This window comes from Artemia franciscana, chromosome 2, assembly GCF_032884065.1.
Source record: "Artemia franciscana chromosome 2, ASM3288406v1, whole genome shotgun sequence".
Taxonomy (NCBI): domain Eukaryota; kingdom Metazoa; phylum Arthropoda; class Branchiopoda; order Anostraca; family Artemiidae; genus Artemia; species Artemia franciscana.
In genome coordinates this window covers 7,551,196-7,579,118 of record NC_088864.1, presented here as the reverse complement: position 1 = coordinate 7,579,118, position 27,923 = coordinate 7,551,196, and the positions used below count along the sequence as shown (strand labels likewise).

General features: G+C 33.5%; 1 protein-coding gene across 1 annotated transcript in view; it reads right to left on the bottom strand.

Annotated features, from left to right (window-relative positions):
• LOC136036956 (uncharacterized) overlaps nt 1–17,524 on the bottom strand; it is an 80,010-nt gene extending 62,486 nt beyond the window's left edge. Inside the window, exon 1 of the mRNA XM_065719348.1 lies at nt 16,967–17,524. Within this exon, the coding sequence (XP_065575420.1) occupies nt 16,967–17,372 (406 nt within the window). The 5' untranslated portion in view covers nt 17,373–17,524. The remainder of the gene's footprint in view (nt 1–16,966) is intronic.
• Nucleotides 17,525–27,923: the final 10,399 nt, after the last annotated feature.

The following is a 27,923-nucleotide window of genomic DNA, read 5'->3' as shown; positions in this document are numbered from 1 at the left end:
ACTTTTTAAAACAGTAAAAAACTTTAGCAAAAACTTTAACATATAATGGTCCATGGGAAATCAATCCGTATTCAGATCTATACCTCATGATTCTAATGATTGCCCTTGAGCTTTGTTGATGGTGATTGCTAATCGACCATTCCCTGTGTCGCCGTCGTCATTTATATATCCCCCTGTGCCCCCCGGCGTCCCCGTTGTAGTTGTGTCCCTGTGTCCCAGTCGTAATTTATATTCCCTGTGTCCCGGTCGTCATTTGTGTCCCGGTGTCCCAGTCTGTGATTTCTCTTTGAGTGTCCCGGGCGTCATTTATATTCCTTGTGTCCCGGTGTCCCGGTCGTCATTTGTGTCCCGGTGTCCCGGTCTGTATATACATTCGTTTTTGAATTGGTCTTATTTTTAGTTTTTAGTTTTTTACCTTTTTTTAGTTTTTTTGGTTATACCTCATGATTCTAATGATTGCCCTTGAGCTTTGTTGATGGTGATTGCTAATCGAATATTCCCTGTGTCCCGGTCGTCATTTGTATCCCGGTGGCCCGGTCTGTATATACATTCGTTTTTTAAATGGTATATGATGAAATAAATTTTTGTATTTTTCCCCTTTTTTTCTTTTTAGTTTTTTTTTTATTTTTTTTAGTTTTGTTTTTCTCCTTTATTTTTCATTTTTTTTTTTCCTTTTTTAATTTTTTTTCTTTTTTATTTTTTTTTAGTTTTTTAGCTTTTTTAGTTTTTTTATTAGTTTTTAGTTTGTTTTTTCTTTTTAGTTTTTTTTGTAGTTTTTACCTTTTTTAGTTTTTTTTAGTTTTTTTTTTTACTTATGTCCTGGTCGTCATTTATACTCCCTGTGTCCCGGTCGTCATTTGTGTCCCGGTGCTTTGTTGATGGTGATTGTTAATCGAACATTCCTTGTGTCCCGGTCGCTTTCTCTTTGAGTGTCCCGGTCGTCATTTATATTCCCTATGTGCCGGTGTCCCGGTCGTCATTTGTGTCCCGATGTCCCGGTCTGTAATTTCGTCAGTCAAAAACATGACGTCAGTCGACACACAAACATGACGTCACTCGACAGACACACACACACACAGACAACTTATTTTTATATATATAGATGCTAGAAAGTCCTGCGCTCCCTTCATGGAAATTTTCTTCCCCATGACAAACTCCTCGATGGAAATTTCCCCAAATATATCCCCCAACATAGCCCCTCTTCTCAACCCCTCCCCCCAACCAAAATATCCCCCTGAAAACGTCTTTACACTTCCCAATAACTATTACTATATGTAAGCACTGGTCAAAGTTTGTAACTTGTAGCCCCTCCCACGGGGGCTGTGGGGGAGTAAGTGGTCCCCGAAGACATAGTTATAAGATTTTTCGACTACGCTGAGTAAAATGGCTATCTCAGAATTTTGATCCGCTGACTTTGGGAAAATAATTAGCGTGGGAGGGGGCCTAGGTGCCCTCCAATTTTTTGGTCACTTAATAAGGGCACTAGAACTTTTCATTTCCGTTAGAATGAGCCCTCTCGCAACATTCTAGGACAACTGGATCGATACGATCACCCCTGGAAAAAACAAAACAAAAAAAAAACAAAAAAAAAACAAATAAACACGCATCCGTGATCTGCCTTCTGGCAAAAAATACAAAATTCCACATTTTTGTAGATAGGAGCTTGAAACTTCTACAATAGGGTTCTCTGATACGCTGAATCTGATAGTGTGATTTTTGTTAAGATTCTATGACTTTTAGGGGTTGTTTCCCCCTATTTCCTAATATAAGGCAAATTTTCTCAGGCTCGTAACTCTTGATGGGTTAGACTAAACTTGATGAAACTTATATATGTAAAATCAGCATTAAAATGCGATTCTTTTGATGTAACTATTGGTATCAAAATTCCATTTTTTAGAGTTTTGGTTACTATTGAGCCGGGTCGCTACTTACTACAGTTCGTTACCACGAACTGTTTGATTTTTTCTTGCCATTTTGATAGTTGCAGTTTCAATTTTTTGATGTTAATCCATTTGTTAAGTCATTTGATGTTAAGCCATTTGCTAAGCCATTTGATGTTAAGATATTAGATATTAAGCCATTTGATCTTAAGCCATTTGATGTTAAGCCATTGTTGAGCCATTTGATGTTAAGCCATTGTTGAGCCATTTGATGTTAGGTCATTTGATGTTAAGTCATTTGTTAATCCATTTGATGTTAAGCCATTTGATGTTAAGCCATTTGCATAGCCATTTGATGTTAAGCTATTTGATATTAAGCCATTTGATGATAAGCCATTGTTGATCCATTTGATGTTAAGCCATTATTGAGCCATTTGATGTTACGTCATTTGTTGTTAATTCATTTGTTAAGCCATTTGATGTTAAGCCATTTGATGTTAAGCCATTTGATAAGCCATTTGATGTTAAGCTATTTGATATTAAGCCATTTGATGTTAAACCATTTGATGTTAAGCCATTGTTGAGCCATTTGATGTTAAGCCATTATTGAGCCATTTGATGTTAGGTCATTTGATGTTAAGTCATTTGTTAAGCCATTTGATGTTAAGCCATTCGTTAAGCTATTTGATGTTAAGCCATTTGCTAAGCCATTTGATGTTAAGCTATTTGATATTAAGCCATAAACCATTTGATGTTAAGCCATTGTTGAGCAATTTGATGTTAAGCCATTAATGAGCCATTTGATGTTAGGTCATTTAATGTTAAGTCACTTGTTAAGCCATTTGATGTTAAACCATTGTTAAGCCATTTATTAGACTCTTTCATCGATTTTCTGTTCTAACAAACATTATTCAACATTTCATTTTGAAAATAAAATCCTTCTCTTTTCATTAGCTTAGTAGATATGCATGACAATGAAGCTTTTCTGTGAACTTTGTTATTATTTGAAACAATAGAAGAAATTTCATTTATTAACCTGTGTCATATTAAAGCCATTATTCTTCAATTTATCCTGTGGAAGTAGAGTTCAAGCATTAATTTCGTTATTTCTAGTGGTTATTCTCTTGACAATTTGTAACCAAGGCCGCTAATAACATTATATATATTGATCCAGATACCGCAAAAAAGGATTCCAAAACCCATTAGTGTTTCCTTTAATGGAGTTTTTGCGTTCTGCATTTAGATGGCTTCAAAAACTGCTTTTAAATCGAATTTGTTTCCTTGTCTTTATCTAAGAGAGCGTTAGAACATAGGCATTTAATTTTTGAGTTGAGTCTTCAGTGACTTTTGAGGCTCTTAGCGAACTGAATAATGGATCAGTTTATCCAAGTGAGGAAAAAATGTAGAAAGTTTATATTAAAAACTTGTGGGAACTGAAAAGTTCTCCTTGGCTCCCTCTGACATCTCCCACATGCATTGGTTTTCTATTTTCTGCGTTTAGATGCCATCCAAAACTATTTGTAAAATTGAATCATTGTTTCCTCTTTTACCCATCTTAAGTTAAAACATCTTTTTTTGGTTCTTGAACTGACCCTTCAGAATTTTTTAAAGTTTAGAAGATGAACATTTTGAAGAAACACTTTTTTGCTCGGCTGAAACAATTTCAATTTCCCGTCAACTATCTGCGATTTTTGAAGAGAAGAGCAAATTTGGCCGCTCAGCAGCAACAAAGATATTTATAATGCTACAAATAAAATGATCGATGAAAATAAATAGAAGGATACATCCTTTTCCTGAGATATGGAAGTTCAATTAAAAAAAAAGTAATACTGTCAAAAGCTAGTTTTACAGATCCGAATCTCTGAGAAATCATGAAAATCCGCAGAACTATATTGACATATCCAAAATGGCCTATAAGTGAACAGAAATTCTACGATTCCATACGCTCAAGCGGGATATTGCAATCCCATATGTGCCGTTTCCAACTGTTTCCTCTGCAACAGTCCAATGTCTAAGATTTACAGGGGATTTCTCGTTGAAGCTGTACGTAGACAAAATTGCACGCGAAGGTCTTTACTCAATTCAAAGTTTAACGAGTATGTGTGTGTTGAGCTTCTGTGATTGCCAGCTCCTACTGGCATGTACAATCTACATCAGGCCTATCCTCGAGTATTACTGTCCCGTTTGGGATCTCCAAACACAAAACGCTGCTTACATGTCAGCAGAACTAGAAAATGTCCAAAAACATGCTATTAAAATAGTACTCGGACCGAGGTTCAGCAACTACAAAAGTGTTCTTGAACTTCCCCTCATTATTCGCTCAGAAACATGATTTAATAATGAAATTTGGGGAAACGCTTTTAGTAAACAAGAAATGCCAATTCGTTTTTCTACCATCTGTACAGGTCAGCAGAATTACTATGCATTATATTAAACTACAGCCTGTTAAGGGCCGTACGAACAAATTTGTAAACTCCTTCGTGCCATATTTTGTGAGCGTACTTAACAAGAAAACATTTTCTTTTCTTTTTCTCTTGTAATTGTAGAAGGAGCATAATTTAACGTCCATTTTCGAGTAATATGATAGCTATTTAAGTAAACGAATACAAAAAATATATTTAAACATTTTCAAATGGTCAAATTTGACAATCTTACTCTATAAACCGGTTTTCTAAATAACATGCAAGACTTGCGGAGAACTGCAACACAAATCGCATATTCCTGAAGCATGATATTCTTGCAAGTTTCAGACTTTTTATAGTGGATATAAGGATTAGAGATCTTATTTCCCAAGTGAAACAAAAATGCTACAAAAAAGACCCCACACTTTCGAGTTGCATGATCAAATAAGTCTGGATTTTATCAACAAGCAGTTATTTGACATTTTCAAATGGTCGAATTTGACAATCTTTCTCTATAAACCGGTTTTATAAATAACATGCAAGACTTGTGGAGAACTGCAACACAATCGCATATTGCTGAAGCATGATATACTCGCAAGTTTCAGACTTTTTATAGTGGATATAAGGATTAGAGATCTTATTTCCCAAGTCAAACAAAAATGCTACAAAAAAGGACCCCACACTTTTGAGTTGCATGATCAAACAAGTCTGGATTTTATCAACAAATAGTTATTTGACATTTTCAAATGGTCAAATTTGACGATCTTTCTCTATAAACTGGTTTTATAAGTAACATGAAAGACTTGCGGAGAAGATTTGCAACACAAATCGCGTACTGCTGAAGCATGATATTCTTACATGTTTCAGACTTTTTATGGTGGTTATAAGGATTGGAGATGGAACTTCCAAATAAAAAAAAAATAATACAAAAAAGGATCCTACACCTTCGACTTACATGATCAAACAAGTCTGGATGTTGTCAACAATTAGCAGTCAAAAATTAGAGGGGTAGAGACCTCCCTCACACCAAAAGCGTTTTTCCAGTCACCAAACAGTTACTAGTTACATCCAATCTAGACACTGTTTTTACTGATTTTGCCTTAATATTATTAGTTTTAGGCATTTTCAACAATGCGTCAATCTCAGCTGATGAAACTGTTTCGAAAATGACAGGAAATTTATCCAAAATTGACCCCCCCCCCTGCTTCTTATAGGAGACGGCTCTGATCCTTTCGGCTGCATCATATAAATTTGAATGTTTTTTTTCTTCAAACATATTCTTTTAAGCAAGGGCTCTATTTGTTGAAGCTGTATTATTGAACTAATACCCGAGCAAAGTAAACTACTCTAGTTGACAATGCTGGTTTTGCTAGCAAAAAAACTGTGAAAAAGTGTTAATCTACTAACACATTGTGAAAATGATAGCTATCGAAAAATCTTTCGGACTTTCAATAGTTTTCACGCACCTTGTATCATATTCTTTGGGGGTGTAACTGACAATTAAGAAATATCCTGGGACTCACTTGTAAAAAATCCCATTTTCTAAAAAAGATCCTTTATATTTAAAAATAATAAGATAAACTTAATGTTCTATTGAAAGAACGTTCAATATAAATACTTCTTTAAATATTTAAAGCTCCAGAATAAAATATCAGGACTTGAGGAAAATCCCAAGTATCGGATGCCCTGATTAGCCTTATATCACAGGTAGTTCTTATATTCCATTCTACACCATGATCCTAACATATCTTCCACATGATATATAATTATGTGACTTGAACACCTTAATTGCTACATGCTCCTCAGTTACATATGTAAAATGATGCTCAAAAGTCTCATTTGTTTCTCAAGTTTCAAGAAAAGCAATCCTCGAGAAAATCTAACAAAGAAAGAGCCTGCAGAAACCAAGTCAGAGGTGCTCATTCGGGAATTTCGCTTAACATTAGGCTAGGAAATGGCCTATTACTCAGGCGCTTGTGTATTTTTGATTACTCTGGCGATTAAAGAAGGCAACCAATCCTTCCAGATTATTTAGCTGGGAACAAACACATGGAGATAAATTGTAGAAAGTAACAGTCTCTACTGGTATGTCTAATTTTGTCAATAACTAAATTATGTGAAAATAACCTATCTCTAAGTAATTACGAAATGGATTCTTTTTCCATGGAGATGGAAGCTTCAATAACTTTTGTAGAAGGAGTAAATATCTTTACTCCTTCTACTTTTGTAGAAGGAGTAATATCTACTTTTCTACTACTAATACTAATACTACTACTACTTTTCTACTACTAATATCTACTAATGCTAGTATCTAATACTACTAATAGTATCTAATACTAATAATATCTACTAATACTACTAATATCTACTAATACTAAGTAGTATTAATACTAATACTACTAATACTACTACTACTTTTCTACTTTTCTACTACTAATATCTACTTTTGTAGAAGGAGTAAATTCTAACGTGAGAAATATCATTACTACATTGTTTGTTGGTGACAAAAGTCGTCAATAAAAGCTGTTGATACAATAATTTTCTTAATAGACAATTGGTTCAGGACGCGTGTCTTTCCCCAAAGTCTAAATATTTTTACGATTATCCACTTCTCATTTAATTCACTCACGATTTTGGACAATTTCTGAAAATGTGGATCCCATCCGCAATTTATTTATTCCCGTATAAGATTTTCCATCAGATTTAAATTGTGTCTATATTATTTAGACTGTTAAGATATATCTTGGTTATATATATATATATATATATATATATATATATATATATATATATATATATATATATATATATATATATATATATATGTAGGTCCTTGACTTGTCTGGTAGCTTTTATAAAACAAAGTAAGCGGAAATTTTTGTCTCAAAACAGAAACCATCTAAATAACGGTTGCTCAGACTAGGATGGATGATAGACTATCTATCAAAAATGAAAAGAATCATTTTTATACAGCTCTGAAAAAGTTATGTCAGCTTTGCCCCTGACAGAGACTATCGGCCTTGGCATTTCTCAAATTAGCCATGGCTCTCAAGCTTTTCACCACTTCCGCCCATTTTAATCCAAACTTGCCTTCAAATGGCTCAGAGAACTGACAAAGACTATCTATCAACCAGTGGAATGAATTATTTTTATATAATTCTAAAAAGATTATGTCAGCTTTGCCTCTCACTCAGACCATCTGACTTGACTTTACTCTAATTAGCCATAGTTATCAAGTTTTTCTTCACTTCCACAAAGTTGATTTTATGTCAGTTTCCCAAGGCCTTGTTTGTTGCATCCTCTCTGCAAGTTTTCTTTGGCCATTTCTCGCTGTCTGACGGTATTAATATTCCAGCGTAAAACTAAGATTTTGATATTACTCAATAGCTGAGATTCACTTTTATGACTTTTTAAGTTTGCCCTGTATCTTAATTCAAGAATACTTGCAAGCAATCAAAAATAAGTGAATTTCTAATTATTCTTAAAAGGAAGTTTATATATCAGTCACAGACAAAAGTTTTAAGTAACATCAAAATTCTGGCTTGGTGAATAGATATACCTAAACTAATCTATTCAATAATATAAGTATCCTGTCTTACTTTTGCAAGCTACAGCTGTAGTCTTGTAGTGAAATTGCATGCTTCACGTAAGAACATAAAAGGATAAAGATCCTCCTGAGCCATTGCTGGCTTATAGGGCGTCGAGTCGACGTTTCATTTGCTGAGTGTTTCTTACAGGGACAAGTAGCAAGCTTGTCGCCCAACCTTGCTGCAGCGGGGATCGAACCCGGGTGCTCCGTATTGCCAAGCAGAGAACCAATCCACTGTGCTACAACAGGTCACATAAGAACATAACCCCTCAAGAATTTTTACCGGTGTATGGGACTTGTCAATGCTACAGCCTGTATTACTGCATAAAAGATCTAAAAACCCTTGTAGACAATCGTGTGAACATTGAGCTACGCAGTTTCGGCATGAATTCATTCACTTGTAATGAGTTTTTCAAATCAACCCATTTTTTTAAAGCATTTTCATTTGAAAAATCGGAGGTTCGCGAACATTTCACCCAAAAATTGGTGCCTTCAGTATATTTTCGCTTCTATGGTTGTGCTGTTTTCAATCAGGCATCTGGTAACACTTGGTTAAGGGGTAGTATAATAACTTAATTGGATTATTTCTTAATTTATGTAGGAGAAACGATAAGATATTTATTCGAAAAATAACTTTTATAATTCCTGAAGAGTGGATCCAGAGTTTGGAGTCAAAAATATCATGAAAGAAAACACGAAAACTTGAAAATTAATTTCAAACAGTAGGCTGTAAGAAAAGTGTGGCTCAATCCCGTTTTCTAGGGCTATAATGAGAAAAAGGTTGAGATGTCTAGAGCCCGCTCTGTGGATGAAGGATGACAGATAACGAAAGACTGTCCTTTTCGACCAACCGTCTAGGACTAAATGGAAAGTAGGTCGGCCGTGGTTGGGGTGGGAGGATGTCACAAAGAAATATTTAAAGGAAATGGGAACTTCCTATGAGGGTTTAAAAAGGGAGGCTTTGAATAAATTGGGATGGAGGAGGAGCTTACGTAGCTGTGTTGGCCTCAGGCGACTTGGTGCTGCGATGAGATCTTAGTTTTTTTGAATGAATGAATGCTTTATTAACTACTAAATTACAAAACTATACATACACACAACCGCCCGGGGAAGGCTCAAACTGCCTGATGTTGGACGGCTGCAATCCTTTGATTCTCAATCTATTTGTTTATAAAAAAAAATAAAGAAGAATAAAAAAAACTCTCACTCAATTACCCTTTAATACCAGAATAAATAAAAGCTAACAATAATAAGAAAAAAAGTTATCTCCCCACTCCCAATAAATTAAATTTTATTTTAAATGACCCAATGTCTTCCGCCTCTCTAATGCCAGCTGGGATATCATTCCAAATAGCCGGAGCTAAATAACTAATTCCAAAAGTTCCTAGTAGTAGTAGCAGTAATTATGGTATTGTTATTGTTAGGTATGTTTTTACTTTGTCTGTAAGTTTTTTGTTTCCTTTTTGCCATATCCCGAAGAGGCTTTTATGGCAACAAACATATATCTATTTATCTATTTTTGTTCACGCGGCATCATTAATTCAATAATTGTTGTAAATATTCCTCTGCTAATAACATACATAAAATTCGGCGTAAATTTCATTAATTAATCGTTCCTAGTTGTCGTTTTCATTAATGAGTAAAGCCCTTTCTGTGTTTGTCCCCTTTCTAGTATTATTATCAAGTTTTAGGGTTATATTTTTGGGTCAATTACCTTGTAATTGGAATCAAAAGTTCATTGTATATTAGAGCTACGTTATGGCTTAAGGAGCCGCTAATGGCATTTTGCGTTTCCACATGTTTGGACGCCACGAAAAGGAATAGGTACTAAGATGAATAGTTGGGTACAAAGTTGTATACTACGATGAATAAAGAGATAAACAATAAAAAAGATTGTGTCTTAGCAAACGTGTGCCAGTGCCATTAATTTGGTTTATCTAAATGCTCAAATAAATGTTAACTTCTTTAAAAACTCGTTTCCGCAATGGGCCTGAAACTAGAATTTCTTTTTTTTTTTTTTGATAATCTGTGAAATGATTGAAGTGAAAATGAAGCGTACAAAATGGATTGGGCGATATATAACATAGATATTAAGTTGACTTAGGTTATAAATTCACAGATAAAAAAGAGTCGGCGAGTTATGCAAAACGGCCTAAAAGATTTAGTTATTTATGCCCAATTTATGCCCAAATTATGCCCAATCGGTTTTGCACCCTTCGTTTCAGATTCATAGATTTCCTAAACAAAAAAAAAAGTTTTTTAATGTGTAATACATTTTGAAACAAGTAAAAAACCATCGTATATTTATTATTTTCGACTTTTTTGTCTTCTGATTTTATCATCTTTATTATATTTTTAATTATTTTCATTATTACATTGTTATCCAATATTGTTACACAAACATTTGTGCACTGTATGTATCTAATTGCTATGTTCTGTAGGTTTCCAATTGTACCAGTTGGATTTCAGGTTATATATTGAGCTCGTTAAAAATTTATTTTATCCGAGATTCAACACCTAAAATGTATCAGTCATAAACAACTACTCTTACCGCTTCGCTATCAAGTCTTATCATACTGACAAAAAATGGGTACCCACGTGCGGGTTGGGACCCTCGGGCGGGTTGGGACTGTAACAACATTTCAGCAGTTTACAGTTCAGAGACAAGTTTACAGTATTGTTGAAGATAAAGATGGACTTGTTACCGTCATACTGACATACCGACGTAAACAGTAATGATTTTATATTTCGATTGCAGCAAATTGAGTACTAGCAATTTCGATATTCATTGATATCATTAATCCCTTTCAAAATCTTTAAAGTGGGCCCAGTCGCTCTGTTTGCACCAATGCAAAAATGACCCCAGCACTACACCACCTTTTTCTCTAGTACGGTATCTGAGAAAAACGATTGTCATCTCATACGATATTCTTTCGTTGATGTTTGTGATCAAATGAAGGATCCTCGTTACCGTAATACTGGCAAAAAAATGAATACCAAAAGTCAGTGAGTGAGGAAAATGAACTAACGAAATACAAACGAAGGATCTTTGTTACTGTTATTCATCAATCAAGACAAGACACTGCACTAATTAAGACAGATCTTAAGAGGTATTTCCGATTACAGCTCTACTTGTTTGTTCACGTTGTTACCCAAAAATAAAGGATTCTTATTATAGCTATTAGCCAATTATGATAAGCTGCTACACCAATTCAGAAGGGGCCTAAGCAAATTGACTCAACCCAAATCACCTAGCTCAGAAATGACCATATAGGAATACAACATTTGTTATGAACTTCATTTTTTCTCTTCGATTTCAAACTCTTTGACCTATCTTTACTCGACCTCATTTAACGTTCAGAAGAGTTATAGGTATTGATTTGTATATTATGGATCAAAACTTTTGCCTAGATGGACATTAAAAAACTTTCCTGCTCAAGGCTACCTTACTCATCTGTTAGAAATTGGGCTCAAGTTTCCTTTAGAGAATCGGGAACAGATATCCCGAAATAAAGTTTTGTTCTCGGGCTATTGCTAAGAGATAATTGCGACATGGAACTTTGGCTTAGGACATGGAGGACTCTGGTTCCCTCATATATAAAACTATTTATTTTCTTTTAAACAAACAAAACATTCATTTTAAAATAAAGACACTTTTTGTTCATCTTATATTAGCTTTTTTTTGAACTCAGCATATTCATAAAATGGGGATGGAATATAACTGACTCCTGCTCTTTACCCAGTTTTTTTTTATCACCCAGCACTCCTTCAAACAAGCTATCATGACGGGAGGGTCTATAATCCTAAAAATCAATCTCTGGGTTATGAAGATTCTGTCGCCTACACTGGGCATATCTAACCGAAAAAAATTATTCAGAGGACAGAAGGCAATGGGATGAATTACCACCACTCTCCCAAGCCCAGCCTCCACATTTGCCAGGAGGACATTGCACTGGAAGCTCCAAAATTTACGTCTTACTGTGCAATTCTCTGGCCCTTCAAGCACCACCCTCTTACTCAGACTGGTGTAGTTGATTTGTTACTGTGCAACACTGTAAATAAATTAGTTCATCCTCAAACGAATAAAGTCAATCAAATGAAACATATGATGTTTAGTTACGCCACCTCCTCCCCCATATAACTCTTCAGATTATCACGCTTTACTACAGCATTTTCGTTTCATGAAATTAATTTTTATTGCGATGGTGCTTTTAATTTGCCACCAGCCGAACTCCCGAGAAGCATAACTATTAGCAGCCTATCATCTACCATCATAAACGTAACCTTATTTTCTATTTCATAATAACTTAGCTATTGGAATCAAACTGTATTTTTCGTAGAGATTATTTTTTGATTTACAGCGACTAAAATTTACCGTTTGTCAATTTATCTAAAAAACATCTAGAACACTGTTCTCAGCTTTTGTTAGTACCTATGTTTCAGAACCACAAATGACAAATGCCATTACTGTGACTTCTAGCGTCCTAATCTTCGTTCTAAGACACATCTTCCTAATCTTCCAACAAACGGTGATTTTTTTTACGTTTTACATTTTCGCTACATCCACCTTCTTTACTAATAATGCAACCTAGGACCTATTTTGACGAAGATGGGTGGTGAACATGAGTTCAACTTGTTCAGCAAAAAGGTGAATTTCATCATCCCACTTTACTCTGTTCTCAAGGTAGAGTTTTTCTCTTGTCAAGCTTAGCAAGAAATAGATGAAAGGAGGAGGGAATCCAAATATACTTTCGTTGAACAAGTTAAGCGTGAGAGCACAGCTTTACATGGGTGCATGACCCCATCTGGCTCTCATTCCCATGAAAATGGGCCTTTAGACAAGTCGCTAGTCTGTGCAATCATCTTGTGGTCTAAAATTGTTTGAACTCTTTTTGATGGAGTTCAAAGCCGCTTCTGAGTATTATTTCTAATGAAGATTATTCCAATGGCAACAACTCACTCAAGAAAGCTTTTTGGTCAACGTTTTTATTAGGAGAGAGTCTTGGCCAGTTTCTTTCATATTAATGTTATAACTGATATTAGAAAGTTTAGATACCTATCTGGGAATGGCTTCTAATCAAAGACTAGTCCAGGGTAACAGATCACTCAAGTAAGCAAATCTGGGAAATACAATCAGCACGAGCAAGTTGCGACAAGCTATTCTCCCATCTCATGACGTGTGAATCTTGTCGCCTAAGGAAACAGAAGTAAAGGATGCCTCTCAGTGAACTTGATACAAGGCAAAATTCTACTAACGCAAATCTTGGTTTTCTAGAGCAAGATGCCTTTAGGGTATTCCAGAAGCCGGACCAAGAAAGACACAAGGAGACTTGTAGCATTAAAAGAATGAAGACTCAACGCTACTAATGGGGGGTAACTTTTGATAATTGGATCTGAACAATTTCTAATTTGCAGTTTTACTCATAAAGAACCTTTATTAGTTTACTTATGCACTTAAATAAACTTCAAGCGACTTGCCTCCGGCTAAAAAGTATCAGACTGTTGCTCTAACTAGCTTTTACTGGGACCACAATAAGAAAGGACTTGACCCAAGTATATTACTACAAGATACTTTCTAGTCACTGAATGTTCCTTTTACCTGAAATCATCGATGAATATTTCCATTGAACCACGTCGTAAGTAATCAAACAGTACGTTATGTCACTCACCACTGACTCAAAAGTCCGTCCGCTTGTCTAAAGTACTCACATATTAAACAAGTTCAAAGGCATTTGTAACATCGAAGTGAAGAACCGATCGCTTCTTCTGCTTTGGACAATAAAAATCTGTTCATTCTTACCGAGGCACCAATTCATGAAAATGTAGGGGGGGATTTTTCAATTTCTTTCCGTGAAAATACCAAAGAAGATTAGAAATCTAGAAGAGGGGACAATTTTGTTTTTAAAATTTCTTAAGGAAAATAATAAGACAACAGTATTTTAGAAAAGTTAGGTGGCGAACCCCCCCCCCTTCTGTACTCCTGGTTAGCATCACTGGCAGCACAATACAAAAATATAGTGAGTAGTTTTCTTTCTTATTCCTTACACCAATTTTCAGCAATGATCACAATCAAACCTGCTCAGATTGTCATAGCCAAGGCAGTTATTTGGAGTGAAGATATGAAGTGAAATCAAGTGTCAACAAGGGTAAACTTGTTCTCCATGAGAAATCTCAGTAAGGCTAAGAATTACACTCTAAGACATGAACAATTGATGATATTGATATAAGAGGATTCATCTTGTGACATCGTTCATATTTTTTTCACTTTAATTTAATGCTAGTTCCTTCCTAGTTAAGCTGCTAAACTTTCCCTTTCCTTCTCATCAATTTCAGGTGTAATATTTGTCAAAATTTTTCTTTTCCATAATTGTAATAATTTCTGCTTTTGTTTTTCAATGCTGATAACTTGAAAATACACTTTTCTTTTTGGACAATTACTGCATAAGGTCATTTGTACTAGAAATTTTACTTCCTAATAGGAAGAAGAATAAATTTTCAGTTCAATAGTTTTCATCAAATTTAGGCAAAATGCCACGCTTCATGGATTCAAAAGAAAGAAGCCTTATATGTGTGTCCCAATTCTTACCAAATTATATTTACTCCATAAATATTGTAGCCCCCTTAGGAGCAGCCTATTTAAGAACGAACTCCAGCCCATAATAACCGAAAATACAAAAACGGGTTAAAAAAGCAACTGTTAAATGAGAATTCGCAGTCGTTTGAAGCTGATTCAGGAATGTTAAACATTATCGTGGTTAATGTTAATGATAAAAGTTCCTTCCGGAAACAAATTTGTAGGGATTTTAAAAAATTGTCTCAAACTCTATGAAATGGTGTCAGATTTAAATTAAAATGTAAAATCGGAAACATCAGTGCCAAAAACCCTATTTAGGTGAATTATAGTCCCCCAACTTGAGCAAGGAAAATCACTTTCTGGGCTGTTGGAACATTAAAGAAAGCTTAAGGTCAAACATATTTGAATTAATTTGTTGGATTTTAATCATTTAGGATTAACACATTTGCTTACCAAGGCAACTTTCAAACGCTACTAGAATTTTAGAATTCTGATACATTTTTGAGAAATGGAGGCATAAGTAAGCCGAAATAATTTTAAAACTAAAGAAAATATAAAATAAAAAACCTCTATGAAAATTAAGCTGCTCCACACTTAAGGGTAAAGACGGACTAAAAGGAAGGTTGCATTTGTGTCAAAAATATTTAAAAGGTTTTGTGGGGTTTTCAAGCATTTGGGATAAACAGGTTCATTTACCAAGACATTTTTGAACTATACTTTGATCCTCTCTTTAAAAACCGATTGAGAAAACAGAACTTATCTAAGCATCCAAGAAATAAAAATGAAATAATCATTTGATCAAGCTAGCCAGTTTGACAAAAGTAATTATGAAACGCCGAAAAAATTAATTACGAAATAAAATCCATACAAGCTAGCTGTTGGTGAAAAGCAAAGTAGAAGATATTCGAAAATGTTTTTCCACAAATTTTAGAAAAATAAAATATAATGACCTGTCCACAGAAGCTAAAACCCACATTACTGTACCATGAAATGATTACATCTTCACTTGAAGAAAAGTTTTAATACGATAAGATTCCCACCTATGAATGAAGATTGCCCCTTGATTGAGACGGATGTGCTAAAATACGTTTTTGGGTGATTGACTTCTAATTTCGGTTTATGCAATTTGTTGTAAAGAGAAACCATCAATATAGACTGGATGTATTATATCTGACATACGGTTCAACGTACGGATATAAAATACATGGGAACCAGAAGATTCCCAGTAGTACTAACTTATCGTCAGATTGTCAATACTATCTCTTTTTTTATCTTTCCTTTTTAATCTTTATTTCTTTCTTCTTAATCTTTATACAATTTTAGTTCTTTTTAATCTTTAATCTAGGTCTTTTTCAATGTTTAATTTGTCGTCTTTCTTTTTCAATCTTTCTCTCTTTCCTTTTAGTCTTTCTTTTCATTCTAGCAGTTTTTTAATCTTTAATCTAGCCCTTTCTTTACAATCTTATTCTTGTGAGTTGTGTCGGATCTATCCAAGTATCTTTAAATATTTTTACAAAGGACATATGAGCTGGTCAGAGTGGGACATATGAACTGTCCATTTTGGGAGTGACGGGCTTGATATGTTTGAACTTGTCATCTATATATATAAAAATATTTGATATAAGATGCAAAAAAACCTGGATTTTTACGCTTTTTGTCTCCAATAACCTCAGATACATATTTATATTCATTTATTTTTTAAATATTCTCAGTATTTGAAAACATTCTAAATGGATATAGGGGAATCAAATTTCAAAATTTCGATTTTCTCAGTTTTAAACATGACTTACTTCAAAGTGTCTTTTAGAGCATATTATAGTAGCAAAAAAAGGTTCTGCGTTTCTAGTTTTTCTGCCTCAGCTGTCTAATCTGAAGATTAAATAGCCTGCAATTAATCATTATGTTCATTTATTCTTTAAATACCTAGAGCAGATTTGAATATTTCTAGATTGGATAAGACAGTCAGCCGGTGTCCTTTGTCATGATCACTATCACCTGAGCTCCAGCTCCGAGGTGTCATTTGGAGCAAAAGAAACTAAAAGAAAAAGGACAGAGTTGCTCCAGAGCCATTCATGGAGGGTGTCGACAATTTTTAACGTTTAACTATTTAACTTTGTTGCAATTGCAATATTATTACAACAGAAACATGGTAGAGATTCTTAAATTTCACGACCATAAATTGACTAAATTGAGTTAAACATTGTCATCCTTCTTCAAGTGTTTCGGTCAATTCATGAAACTTGGAGAGAATCAGTTACCACACTTGCAAAAAATTCAAATCAAAACTCTTTAACCCATTATGCTTCTGACCAGAATAGATTGTATCGTCATAAGAAGCCCAAATGTACCTCCACGGCCAAATGCCTCACAAATTCTAATGGTTTCATAGTTTTTTCCAAAGCTCTTTTTAGAAGAAGATTAAAGGGTCTAACCAGTTACTTATCCCATTAATCCTGTAAAATAACTCTTTTTTTCGAATATTAAGTGTAGTAGGTTTAGTTAAAAATAGTTGAAAACTTACCTATTCTAGGTACATCGTAAGGCTTTCTTTCTCTGGGCATCCGTGAAGCCATTATCTGATTAGAGAATGATCTTCCATTAGTATCAACCGTTTCCACCATATTCATTTCTCTATCTCTATCCATATGAGGCTTAGCTTTCTTTCTCGGCTCCTTTTTCTTGAGCTGTTTCTTAGGTTTTCTCAGTGGTTTTTTATCATATGACTTTACAGGCGCTAATGGTGTGCGTTTCGACAGAGCGCCGATGTATTGGGCCACATTATATAAGCCTGGTTGGCCTGGGGCCTCGTGGTTTTGACCCAAACCAACCCGGCTGTCAATCAAAGTGTTATCTTCCCAATGTTCTGTTAAAGAAACTGTGATATTTGTGCATATTAGTGCTGTTAAAATCCAGAGGTGACTGCACATTTCTAAGTCAGATCTCCGTATAGACAAAATTGGCACCTGTTGAATATTAGCCACATTTTTTCACTGCCATTACGGGCGCCTAAATACGACCGGTGCCGGGAACCAACTGACTCGGTCCCCCGGATTCCCGTTTCTGACTCCTTTGAGATTTCCCTGCGACTCCAACAAGTACACCAACACCCACACATGGCGCAGGCGGAATAACTCCACCGAAGGATACGAGGTGTGGGATAGGATGAAAAAGCCACAGGATGATCCCAAGAGATTTCACTTGGGTGAACTAAAATTATCATATTACAGGCTGGCTGCTTTTTACTGGAAAGGAAATTGAACTAATTTATAATTGGTCTTTGGTGACAGGACCGAAAAATAGAATAAATAACTAAAATGGTATAACGGTTTCATATAAGATATATCTTTAATTTTTATCGATTTACTCAAAGTTAGAACAGAAAGAAATTGCTAGGAAAGATGACATTTGTGAGCTGCGTCAATAAGTATTTTATGTGGCTAAGAAAAAGTCCAAGCAGTACTTTACTTGACTGCTTTGTTTTTTCGAAAAAAAATTATCCGGTAAAACCTAAGTTTTTTTATAAATAAATTAATTGATAGAGCAGCGGAAATTCCTGAGGCCTGAAGCTAAATTGCTGCGATAAATGACTATTACTTTGGTGTGAAGACCATCAGTGACAATCTAATTTTAATTGCTATATATGTATTATCGTTATTTGCTATATATCTATATATATATATATATATACTAGCTGTTGGGGTGGCGCTTCGCGCCACCCCAACACCTAGTTGGAGGGGGCGCTTCGCGCCCCCCCCAAGCCCCCCCGCGCGCGTAAGTCGTTACGCGCCATATTAGTTACGCGCCATTGTAGTTGTGTCCCTATGTCCCACCTGTGATATATATATATATATATATATATATATATATACTAGCTGTTGGGGTGGCGCTTCGCGCCACCCCAACACCTAGTTGGTGGGGGCGCTTCGCGCCCCCCCCAAGCCCCCCCGCGCGCGTAAGTCGTTACGCGCCATAATAGTTACGCGCCATTGTAGTTGTGTCCCTATGTCCCACCTGTGAATATAGATAGATATATATATATATGGTTTTAACTACGTAAAACTTGCGAATATACAACATTCTTTGCTGTCCCATTGTCTTTGCATATAAATAGATTGTCAGGTTTACCGACTCTTGAACATGCAACATATAATGGTCCATGGGAAAACAATCTGTATTCAGATCTATACCTCATGATTCTAATGATTGCCCTTGAGCTTTGTTGATGGTGATTGCTAATCGACCATTCCCTGTCCCGGTGTCCCGGTCGTCATTTACATCCCCCTGTTTCCTCCGGTGTCCCCGTTGTAGTTGTGTCCCTGTGTCCCGGTCGTCATTTATATTCCCTGTGTCCCGGTCGTCATTTGTATCCCGGTGTCCCGGTCTGTATATACATTCGTTTTTTAGTTTTGTTTTTCTCCTTTATTTTTTTCCTTTTTTTTTCTTTTTTAGCTTATTTAGATTTTTAGATTTTTTAGTTTTTTTATTAGTTTTTAGTTTTTTTTTCTTTTTAGTTTTTTTGTCCCGGTCGTCATTTATATCCCCCTGTTTCCCCCGGTGTCCCCGTTGTAGTTGTGTCCCTGTGTCCCGGTCGTCATTTATATTCCCTGTGTCCCGGTCGTCATTTGTATCCCGGTGTACCGGTCTGTATATACATTCGTTTTTTAGTTTTGTTTTTCTCCTTTATTTTTTTCCTTTTTTTTTCTTTTTTAGTTTATTTAGATTTTTAGATTTTTTAGTTTTTTTATTAGTTTTTAGTTTTTTTTTCTTTTTAGTTTTTTTGTAGTTTTTACCTTCTTTTTAGTTTTGTTAATTTTTTTTTACTTATGTCCTGGTCGTCATTTATACTCCCTATGTCCCGGTGCTTTGTCCTGGTCGTCATTTATACTCCCTGTGTCCCGGTGCTTTGTTGATTGCTAATCGAACATTCCTTTTGTCCTGGTCGCTTTCTCTTTGAGTGTCGTCATTTATTAGTTTTTTCCTTTTTTTCTTTTTAGTTTTTTATTGGTTTTTACCTTTATTTTAGCTTATTTTTCAGTTTTTTCCTTTTTTTTAGTTTTTTTTTATTTTTTATTTTTTTTAGTTTTTTACCTTTTTTTAGTTTTTTTAGTTTTTTTAGTTTTTTAGCTTTTTTACTTTTTTTATTAGTTTTTAGTTTTTTTTGTAGTTTTTGCCTTTTTTTAGTTTTTTCAGTTTTTTTTTTAGTTTTTTATTGGTTTTTACCTTTATAGTTTTTTTAGTTTTTTAGCTTTTTTATTTTTTTATTAGTTTTTAGTTTTTTTTGTAGTTTTTGCCTTTTTTTAGTTTTTTCAGTTTTGACGTCACCTGATCCAGTTTTTTCAGGTGACGTCACCTGACACATCCATCCACACATCCACAGACAGACAACTTATTTTTATATATATAGACTAGCTGTTGGGGTGGCGCTTCGCGCCACCCCAACACCTAGTTGGTGGGGGCGCTTCGCCCCCCCCCAAGCCCCCCCGCGCGCGTAAGTCGTTACGCGCCATAATAGTTACGCGCCATTGTAGTTGTGTCCCTATGTCCCACCTGTGAATATAGATAGATATATATATATATATGGTTTTAACTACGTAAAACTTGCGAATATACAACATTCTTTGCTGTCCCATTGTCTTTGCATATAAATAGATTGTCAGGTTTACCGACTCTTGAACATGCAACATATAATGGTCCATGGGAAAACAATCTGTATTCAGATCTATACCTCATGATTCTAATGATTGCCCTTGAGCTTTGTTGATGGTGATTGCTAATCGACCATTCCCTGTCCCGGTGTCCCGGTCGTCATTTACATCCCCCTGTTTCCTCCGGTGTCCCCGTTGTAGTTGTGTCCCTGTGTCCCGGTCGTCATTTATATTCCCTGTGTCCCGGTCGTCATTTGTATCCCGGTGTCCCGGTCTGTATATACATTCGTTTTTTAGTTTTGTTTTTCTCCTTTATTTTTTTCCTTTTTTTTCTTTTTTAGCTTATTTAGATTTTTAGATTTTTTAGTTTTTTTATTAGTTTTTAGTTTTTTTTTCTTTTTAGTTTTTTTGTCCCGGTCGTCATTTATATCCCCCTGTTTCCCCCGGTGTCCCCGTTGTAGTTGTGTCCCTGTGTCCCGGTCGTCATTTATATTCCCTGTGTCCCGGTCGTCATTTGTATCCCGGTGTACCGGTCTGTATATACATTCGTTTTTTAGTTTTGTTTTTCTCCTTTATTTTTTTCCTTTTTTTTTCTTTTTTAGTTTATTTAGATTTTTAGATTTTTTAGTTTTTTTATTAGTTTTTAGTTTTTTTTTCTTTTTAGTTTTTTTGTAGTTTTTACCTTCTTTTTAGTTTTGTTAATTTTTTTTTACTTATGTCCTGGTCGTCATTTATACTCCCTATGTCCCGGTGCTTTGTCCTGGTCGTCATTTATACTCCCTGTGTCCCGGTGCTTTGTTGATTGCTAATCGAACATTCCTTTTGTCCTGGTCGCTTTCTCTTTGAGTGTCGTCATTTATTAGTTTTTTCCTTTTTTTCTTTTTAGTTTTTTATTGGTTTTTACCTTTATTTTAGCTTATTTTTCAGTTTTTTCCTTTTTTTTAGTTTTTTTTTATTTTTTATTTTTTTTAGTTTTTTACCTTTTTTTAGTTTTTTTAGTTTTTTTAGTTTTTTAGCTTTTTTACTTTTTTTATTAGTTTTTAGTTTTTTTTGTAGTTTTTGCCTTTTTTTAGTTTTTTCAGTTTTTTTTTTAGTTTTTTATTGGTTTTTACCTTTATAGTTTTTTTAGTTTTTTAGCTTTTTTATTTTTTTTATTAGTTTTTAGTTTTTTTTGTAGTTTTTGCCTTTTTTTAGTTTTTTCAGTTTTGACGTCACCTGATCCAGTTTTTTCAGGTGACGTCACCTGACACATCCATCCACACATCCACAGACAGACAACTTATTTTTATATATATAGATATATATATATATATATATATATATATATATATATATATATATATATATATATATATATATATATGTTTTTAACTACGTAAAACTTGCGAATATACAACATTCTTTGCTGTCCCATTGTCTGTGCATATAAATAGATTGTCAGGTTTACCGACTCTTGAAGATGCAACATATAATGGTCCATGGGAAAACAATCCGTATTCAGATCTATACCTCATGATTCTAATGATTGCCCTTGAGCTTTGTTGATGGTGATTGCTAATCGACCATTCCCTGAGTCGCCATCGTCATTTATATATCCCCCTGTGCACCCCGGCGTCCCCTTTGTAGTTATGTCCCTGTGTCCCGGTCGTCATTTATATTCCCTGTGTCCCGGTCGTCATTTGTGTCCCGGTGTTCCAGTCTGTGATTTCTCTTTGAGTGTCCCGGGCGTCATTTATATTCCTTGTGTCCCGGTGTCCCGGTCGTCATTTATATCCCCCTGTGCCCCCCGGCGTCCCCATTGTAGTTGTGTCCCTGTGTCCCGGTCGTCATTTATATTCCCTGTGTCCCGGTCGTCATTTGTATCCCGGTGTCCCGGTCTGTATATACATCGTTTTTTAGTTTTGTTTTTCTCCTTTATTTTTTTCCTTTTTTCTTTTTTTTTCTTTTTTAGTTTATTTAGATTTTTAGATTTTTTAGTTTTTTTTATTAGTTTTTAGTTTTTTTGTAGTTTTTACCATTTTTTTAGTTTTTTTTTTTTATTTATGTCCTGGTCGTCATTTATACTCCCTGTGTCCCGGTCGTCATTTGTGTCTCGGTGCTTTGTTGATTGCTAATTTATATTATATTTATATTTATATTTTTTATATTTATTAATATTTTTTTAGTTTTCTTTTTCTCTTATTTTTCAGTTTTTTCCTTTTTTTAGTTTTTTCTTTTTTAGTTTTTAGTTTTTTTTTGTTTTTTACCTTTTTTTAGTTTTTTTAGTTTTTTTAGTTTTTTAGCTTTTTTAGTTTTTTTTATTAGTTTTTAGTTTTTTTTTAGTTTTTGCCTTTTTTTAGTTTTTTCAGTTTTTTTAGTTTTTAGTTTTTTACCTATTTTTAGTTTTTTTTTTAGTTTTTTAGCTTTTTTAGTTTTTTTCTTTTTATTTTTTTTGTAGTTTTTACCTTTTTTAGTTTTTTTCTTCTTTTGTATTAGTGTGAAATAATTCAGACGTCATATGCGGACAAACACGACGTCACTCGACAGACAGACAGACAGACATAACCCACAAACAACTTATTTTTATATATATTTATTCATATTTTTTTAGTTTTCTTTTTCTCTTTTATTTTTCAGTTTTTTCCTTTTTTTTAGTTTTTTTCTTTTTTAGTTTTTAGTTTTTTTTCAGTTTTTTACCTTTTTTTTAGTTTTTTTTAGTTTTTTTAGTTTTTTAGCTTTTTTAGTTTTTTTATTAGTTTTTATTTTTTTTGTAGTTTTTGCCTTTTTTTATTTTTTTCAGTTTTTTTTAGTTATTAGATTTTTACCTTTTTTTAGTTTTTTTTTAGTTTTTTAGCTTTTTTAGTTTTTTTTTCTTTTTAGTTTTTTTTGTAGTTTTTACCTTTTTTAGTTTTTTTCTTCTTTTGTATTAGTGTGAAATAATTCAGACGTCATATGCGAACAAACATGACGTCACCTGATCCACAGATCCACACACAGACAACTTATTTTTATATATATAGATATATATATATATAGATATATATAATATATATATATATATATATATATATATATATATATATATATATATATATATATATATATATATATACTAGCTGTTGGGATGGCGCTTCGCGCCACCCCAACACCTAGTTGGGGGCGCTTCGCGCACCCCCCCCCCAAGCCCCTCCGCGCGCGTAAGTCGTTACGCGCCATATTAGTTACGCGCCATTGTAGTTGTGTCCCTATGTCCCACCAGTGAATACAGATATATATATATATATATATATATATATATATATATATATATATATATATATATATATATATATATATATATATATATATATATATATATATATATATATATATATATATATATATATATATATATATATATATGTTTTTAACTACGTAAAACTTGCGAATATACAACATTCTTTGCTGTCCCATTGTCTGTGCATATAAATAGATTGTCAGGTTTACCGACTCTTGAACATGCAACATACAATGGTCCATGGGAAAACAATCCGTATTCAGATCTATACCTCATGATTCTAATGATTGCCCTTGAGCTTTGTTGATGGTGATTGCTAATCGACGATTCCCTGTGTCGCCGTCGTCATTTATATATCCCCCTGTGCCCCCCGGCGTCCCCGTTGTAGTTGTGTTCCTGTGTCCCGGTCGTCATTTATATTCCCTGTGTCCCGGTCGTCATTTGTGTCCCGATGTCCCAGTCTGTGATTTCTCTTTGAGGGTCCCGGGCGTCATTTATATTCCTTGTGTCCCGGTCGTCATTTGTGTCCCGGTGTCCCGGTCTGTATATACATTCGTTTTTGAATTGGTCTTTTTTTTAGGTTTTAGTTTTTTTCCTTTTTTTAGTTTTTTTAGTTATACCTCATGATTCTAATGATTGCCCTTGAGCTTTGTTGATGGTGATTGCTAATCGAACATTCCCTGTGTCCCCGTCGTCATTTATATATCCCCCTGTGCCCCCGGTGTCCCCGTTGTAGTTGTGTCCCTGTGTCCCGGTCGTCATTTATATTCCCTGTGTCCCGGTCGTCATTTGTATCCCGGTGTCCCGGTCTGTATATACATTCGTTTTTGAAATGGTATATGATGAAATAAATTTTTGTATTTTTCCCCTTTTTTTCTTTTTAGTTTTTTTTTGGTTTTTACTTTTTTTTTCTTTTTAGTTTTTTTTATTCTTATTTTTTTAGTTTTGTTTTTCTCCTTTATTTTTCATTTTTTTCCTTTTTTTATTTTTTTTCTTTTTTAGTTTTTTAGCTTTTTTAGTTTTTTATTAGTTTTTAGTTTTTTTTTCTTTTTATTTTTTTTTATAGTTTTTACCTTTTTTTAGTTTTTTTAGTTTTTTTTTTACTTATGTCCTGGTCGTCATTTATACTCCCTGTGTCCCGGTCGTCATTTGTGTCCCGGTGCTTTGTTGATGGTGATTGCTAATCGAACAATCCTTGTGTCCCGGTCGCTTTCTCTTTGAGCGTCCCGGTCGTCATTTGTATTCCCTATGTGCCGGTGTCCCGGTCGTCATTTGTGTCCCGGTCTGTAATTTCGTCAGTCGAAAACATGACGTCAGTCGACACACAAACATGACGTCACTCGACAGACACACACACACACATAGACAACTTATTTATATATATATATATATATATATATATATATATATATATATATATATATATATATATATAGATATATAGAAGATAGATATATATGGATAGATGTGCCGGTGTCCCGGTCGTCATTTGTGTCCCGATGTCCCGGTCTGTAATTTCGTCAGTCGAAAACATGACGTCACTCGACAGACACACACGCACAGACAACTCATTTTTATATATATACTAGCTGTTGGGGTGGCGCTTCGCGCCACCCCAACACCTAGTTGGTGGGGGCGCTTCGCGCCCCCCCAAGCCCCCCCGCGCGCGTAAGTCGTTACGCGCCATAATAGTTACGCGCCATTGTAGTTGTGTCCCTATGTCCCACCTGTGAATATAGATATATATATATATATATATATATATATATATATATATATATATATATATATATATATATATATATATATATATATATATATATATATATATATATATATATATATATATATATATATATATATATATATATATGGTTTTAACTACGTAAAACTTGCGAATATACAACATTCTTTGCTGTCCCATTGTCTTGGCATATAAATAGATTGTCAGGTTTACCGACTCTTGAACATGCAACATATAATGGTCCATGGGAAAACAATCTGTATTCAGATCTATACCTCATGATTCTAATGATTGCCCTTGAGCTTTGTTGATGGTGATTGCTAATCGACCATTCCCTGTCCCGGTCGTCATTTATATCCCCCTGTTTCCCCCGGTGTCCCCGTTGTAGTTGTGTCCCTGTGTCCCGGTCGTCATTTATATTCCCTGTGTCCCGGTCGTCATTTGTATCCCGGTGTCCCGGTCTGTATAGACATTCGTTTTTTAGTTTTGTTTTTCTCCTTTATTTTTTTCCTTTTTTTTTCTTTTTTAGTTTATTTAGATTTTTAGATTTTTTAGTTTTTTTATTAGTTTTTAGTTTTTTTTTCTTTTTAGTTTTTTTGTAGTTTTTACCTTCTTTTTAGTTTTGTTAGTTTTTTTTTTTACTTATGTCCTGGTCGTCATTTATACTCCCTGTGTCCCGGTGCTTTGTTGATTGCTAATCGAACATTCCTTTTGTCCTGGTCGCTTTCTCTTTGAGTGTCGTCATTTATTTTTTTCTTTTTTAGTTCTTTTAGTTTTTACCTTTTTTAGTTTTTTTAGTTTTTTAGATGAAATTTTTTTTTAGTTTTTTCCTTTTTTTCTTTTTAGTTTTTTATTGGTTTTTACCTTTATTTTAGCTTATTTTTCAGTTTTTTCCTTTTTTTAGTTTTTTTTTTATTTTTTATTTTTTTTAGTTTTTTACCTTTTTTTAGTTTTTTTAGTTTTTTTAGTTTTTTAGCTTTTTTACTTTTTTTATTAGTTTTTAGTTTTTTTTTTGTAGTTTTTGGCTTTTTTTAGTTTTTTCAGTTTTTTTTTAGTTTTTTATTGGTTTTTACCTTTATTTTAGCTTATTTTTCAGTTTTTTCCTTTTTTTTAGTTTTTTTTTAGTTTTTTTAGTTTTTTACCTTTTTTTAGTTTTTTTAGTTTTTTTAGTTTTTTAGCTTTTTTATTTTTCTTATTAGTTTTTAGTTTTTTTGTAGTTTTTGCCTTTTTTATATATATATATATATATGGTTTTAACTACGTAAAACATGCGAATATACAACATTCTTTGCTGTCCCATTGTCTTTGCATATAAATAGATTGTCAGGTTTACCAACTCTTGAACATGCAACATATAATGGTCCATGGGAAAACAATCTGTATTCAGATCTATACCTCATGATTCTAATGATTGCCCTTGAGCTTTGTTGATGGTGATTGCTAATCGACCATTCCCTGTCCCGGTGTCCCGGTCGTCATTTATATCCCCCTGTTTCCCCCGGTGTCCCCGTTTTAGTTGTGTCCCTGTGTCCCGGTCGTCATTTATATTCCCTGTGTCCCGGTCGTCATTTGTATCCCGGTGTCCCGGTCTGTATATACATTCGTTTTTTAGTTTTGTTTTTCTCCTTTATTTTTTTCTTTTTTTTTCTTTTTTAGTTTATTTAGATTTTTAGATTTTTTAGTTTTTTTTATTAGTTTTTAGTTTTTTTTTTCTTTTTAGTTCTTTTGTAGTTTTTACCTTCTTTTTAATTTTGTTAGTTTTTTTTTTTTACTTATGTCCTGGTCGTCATTTATACTCCCTATGTCCCGGTGCTTTGTTGATTGCTAATCGAACATTCCTTTTGTCCTGGTCGCTTTCTCTTTGAGTGTCGTCATTTATTTTTTTCTTTTTTAGTTCTTTTAGTTTTTACCTTTTTTAGTTTTTTTAGTTTTTTAGATGAAATTTTTTTTTAGTTTTTTCCTTTTTTTCTTTTTAGTTTTTTATTGGTTTTTACCTTTATTTTAGCTTATTTTTCAGTTTTTTCCTTTTTTTTGTTTTTTTTTTATTTTTTATTTATTTTAGTTTTTTACCTTTTTTTAGTTTTTTTAGTTTTTTAGCTTTTTTACTTTTTTTATTAGTTTTTAGTTTTTTTTGTAGTTTTTGCCTTTTTTTAGTTTTTTCAGTTTTTTTTTTAGTTTTTTATTGGTTTTTACCTTTATTTTAGCTTATTTTTCAGTTTTTTCCTTTTTTTTAGTTTTTTTTAGTTTTTAGTTTTTTTAGTTTTTTACCTTTTTTTAGTTTTTTTAGTTTTTTTAGTTTTTTAGCTTTTTTATTTTTTTTTATTAGTTTTTAGTTTTTTTTGTAGTTTTTGCCTTTTTTTAGTTTTTTTAGTTTTTTAGCTTTTTTATTAGTTTTTAGTTTTTTTTGTAGTTTTTGCCTTTTTTTAGTTTTTTTAGTTTTTTAGCTTTTTTATTTTTTTTATTAGTTTTTAGTTTTTTTTGTAGTTAGTTTTTTTAGTTTTTTACCTTTTTTAGTTTTTTTAGTTTTTTTAGTTTTTTAGCTTTTTTATTTTTTTTATTAGTTTTTAGTTTTTTTTGTAGTTTTTGCCTTTTTTTAGTTTTTTTAGTTTTTTTAGCTTTTTTATTAGTTTTTAGTTTTTTTTGTAGTTTTTGCCTTTTTTTAGTTTTTTTAGTTTTTTAGCTTTTTTATTTTTTTATTAGTTTTTAGTTTTTTTTGTAGTTTTTGCCTTTTTTTTAGTTTTTTCAGTTTTGACGTCACCTGATCCAGTTTTTTCAGGTGACGTCACCTGATCCACACACAGATCCACACACAGACAACTTATTTATATATATA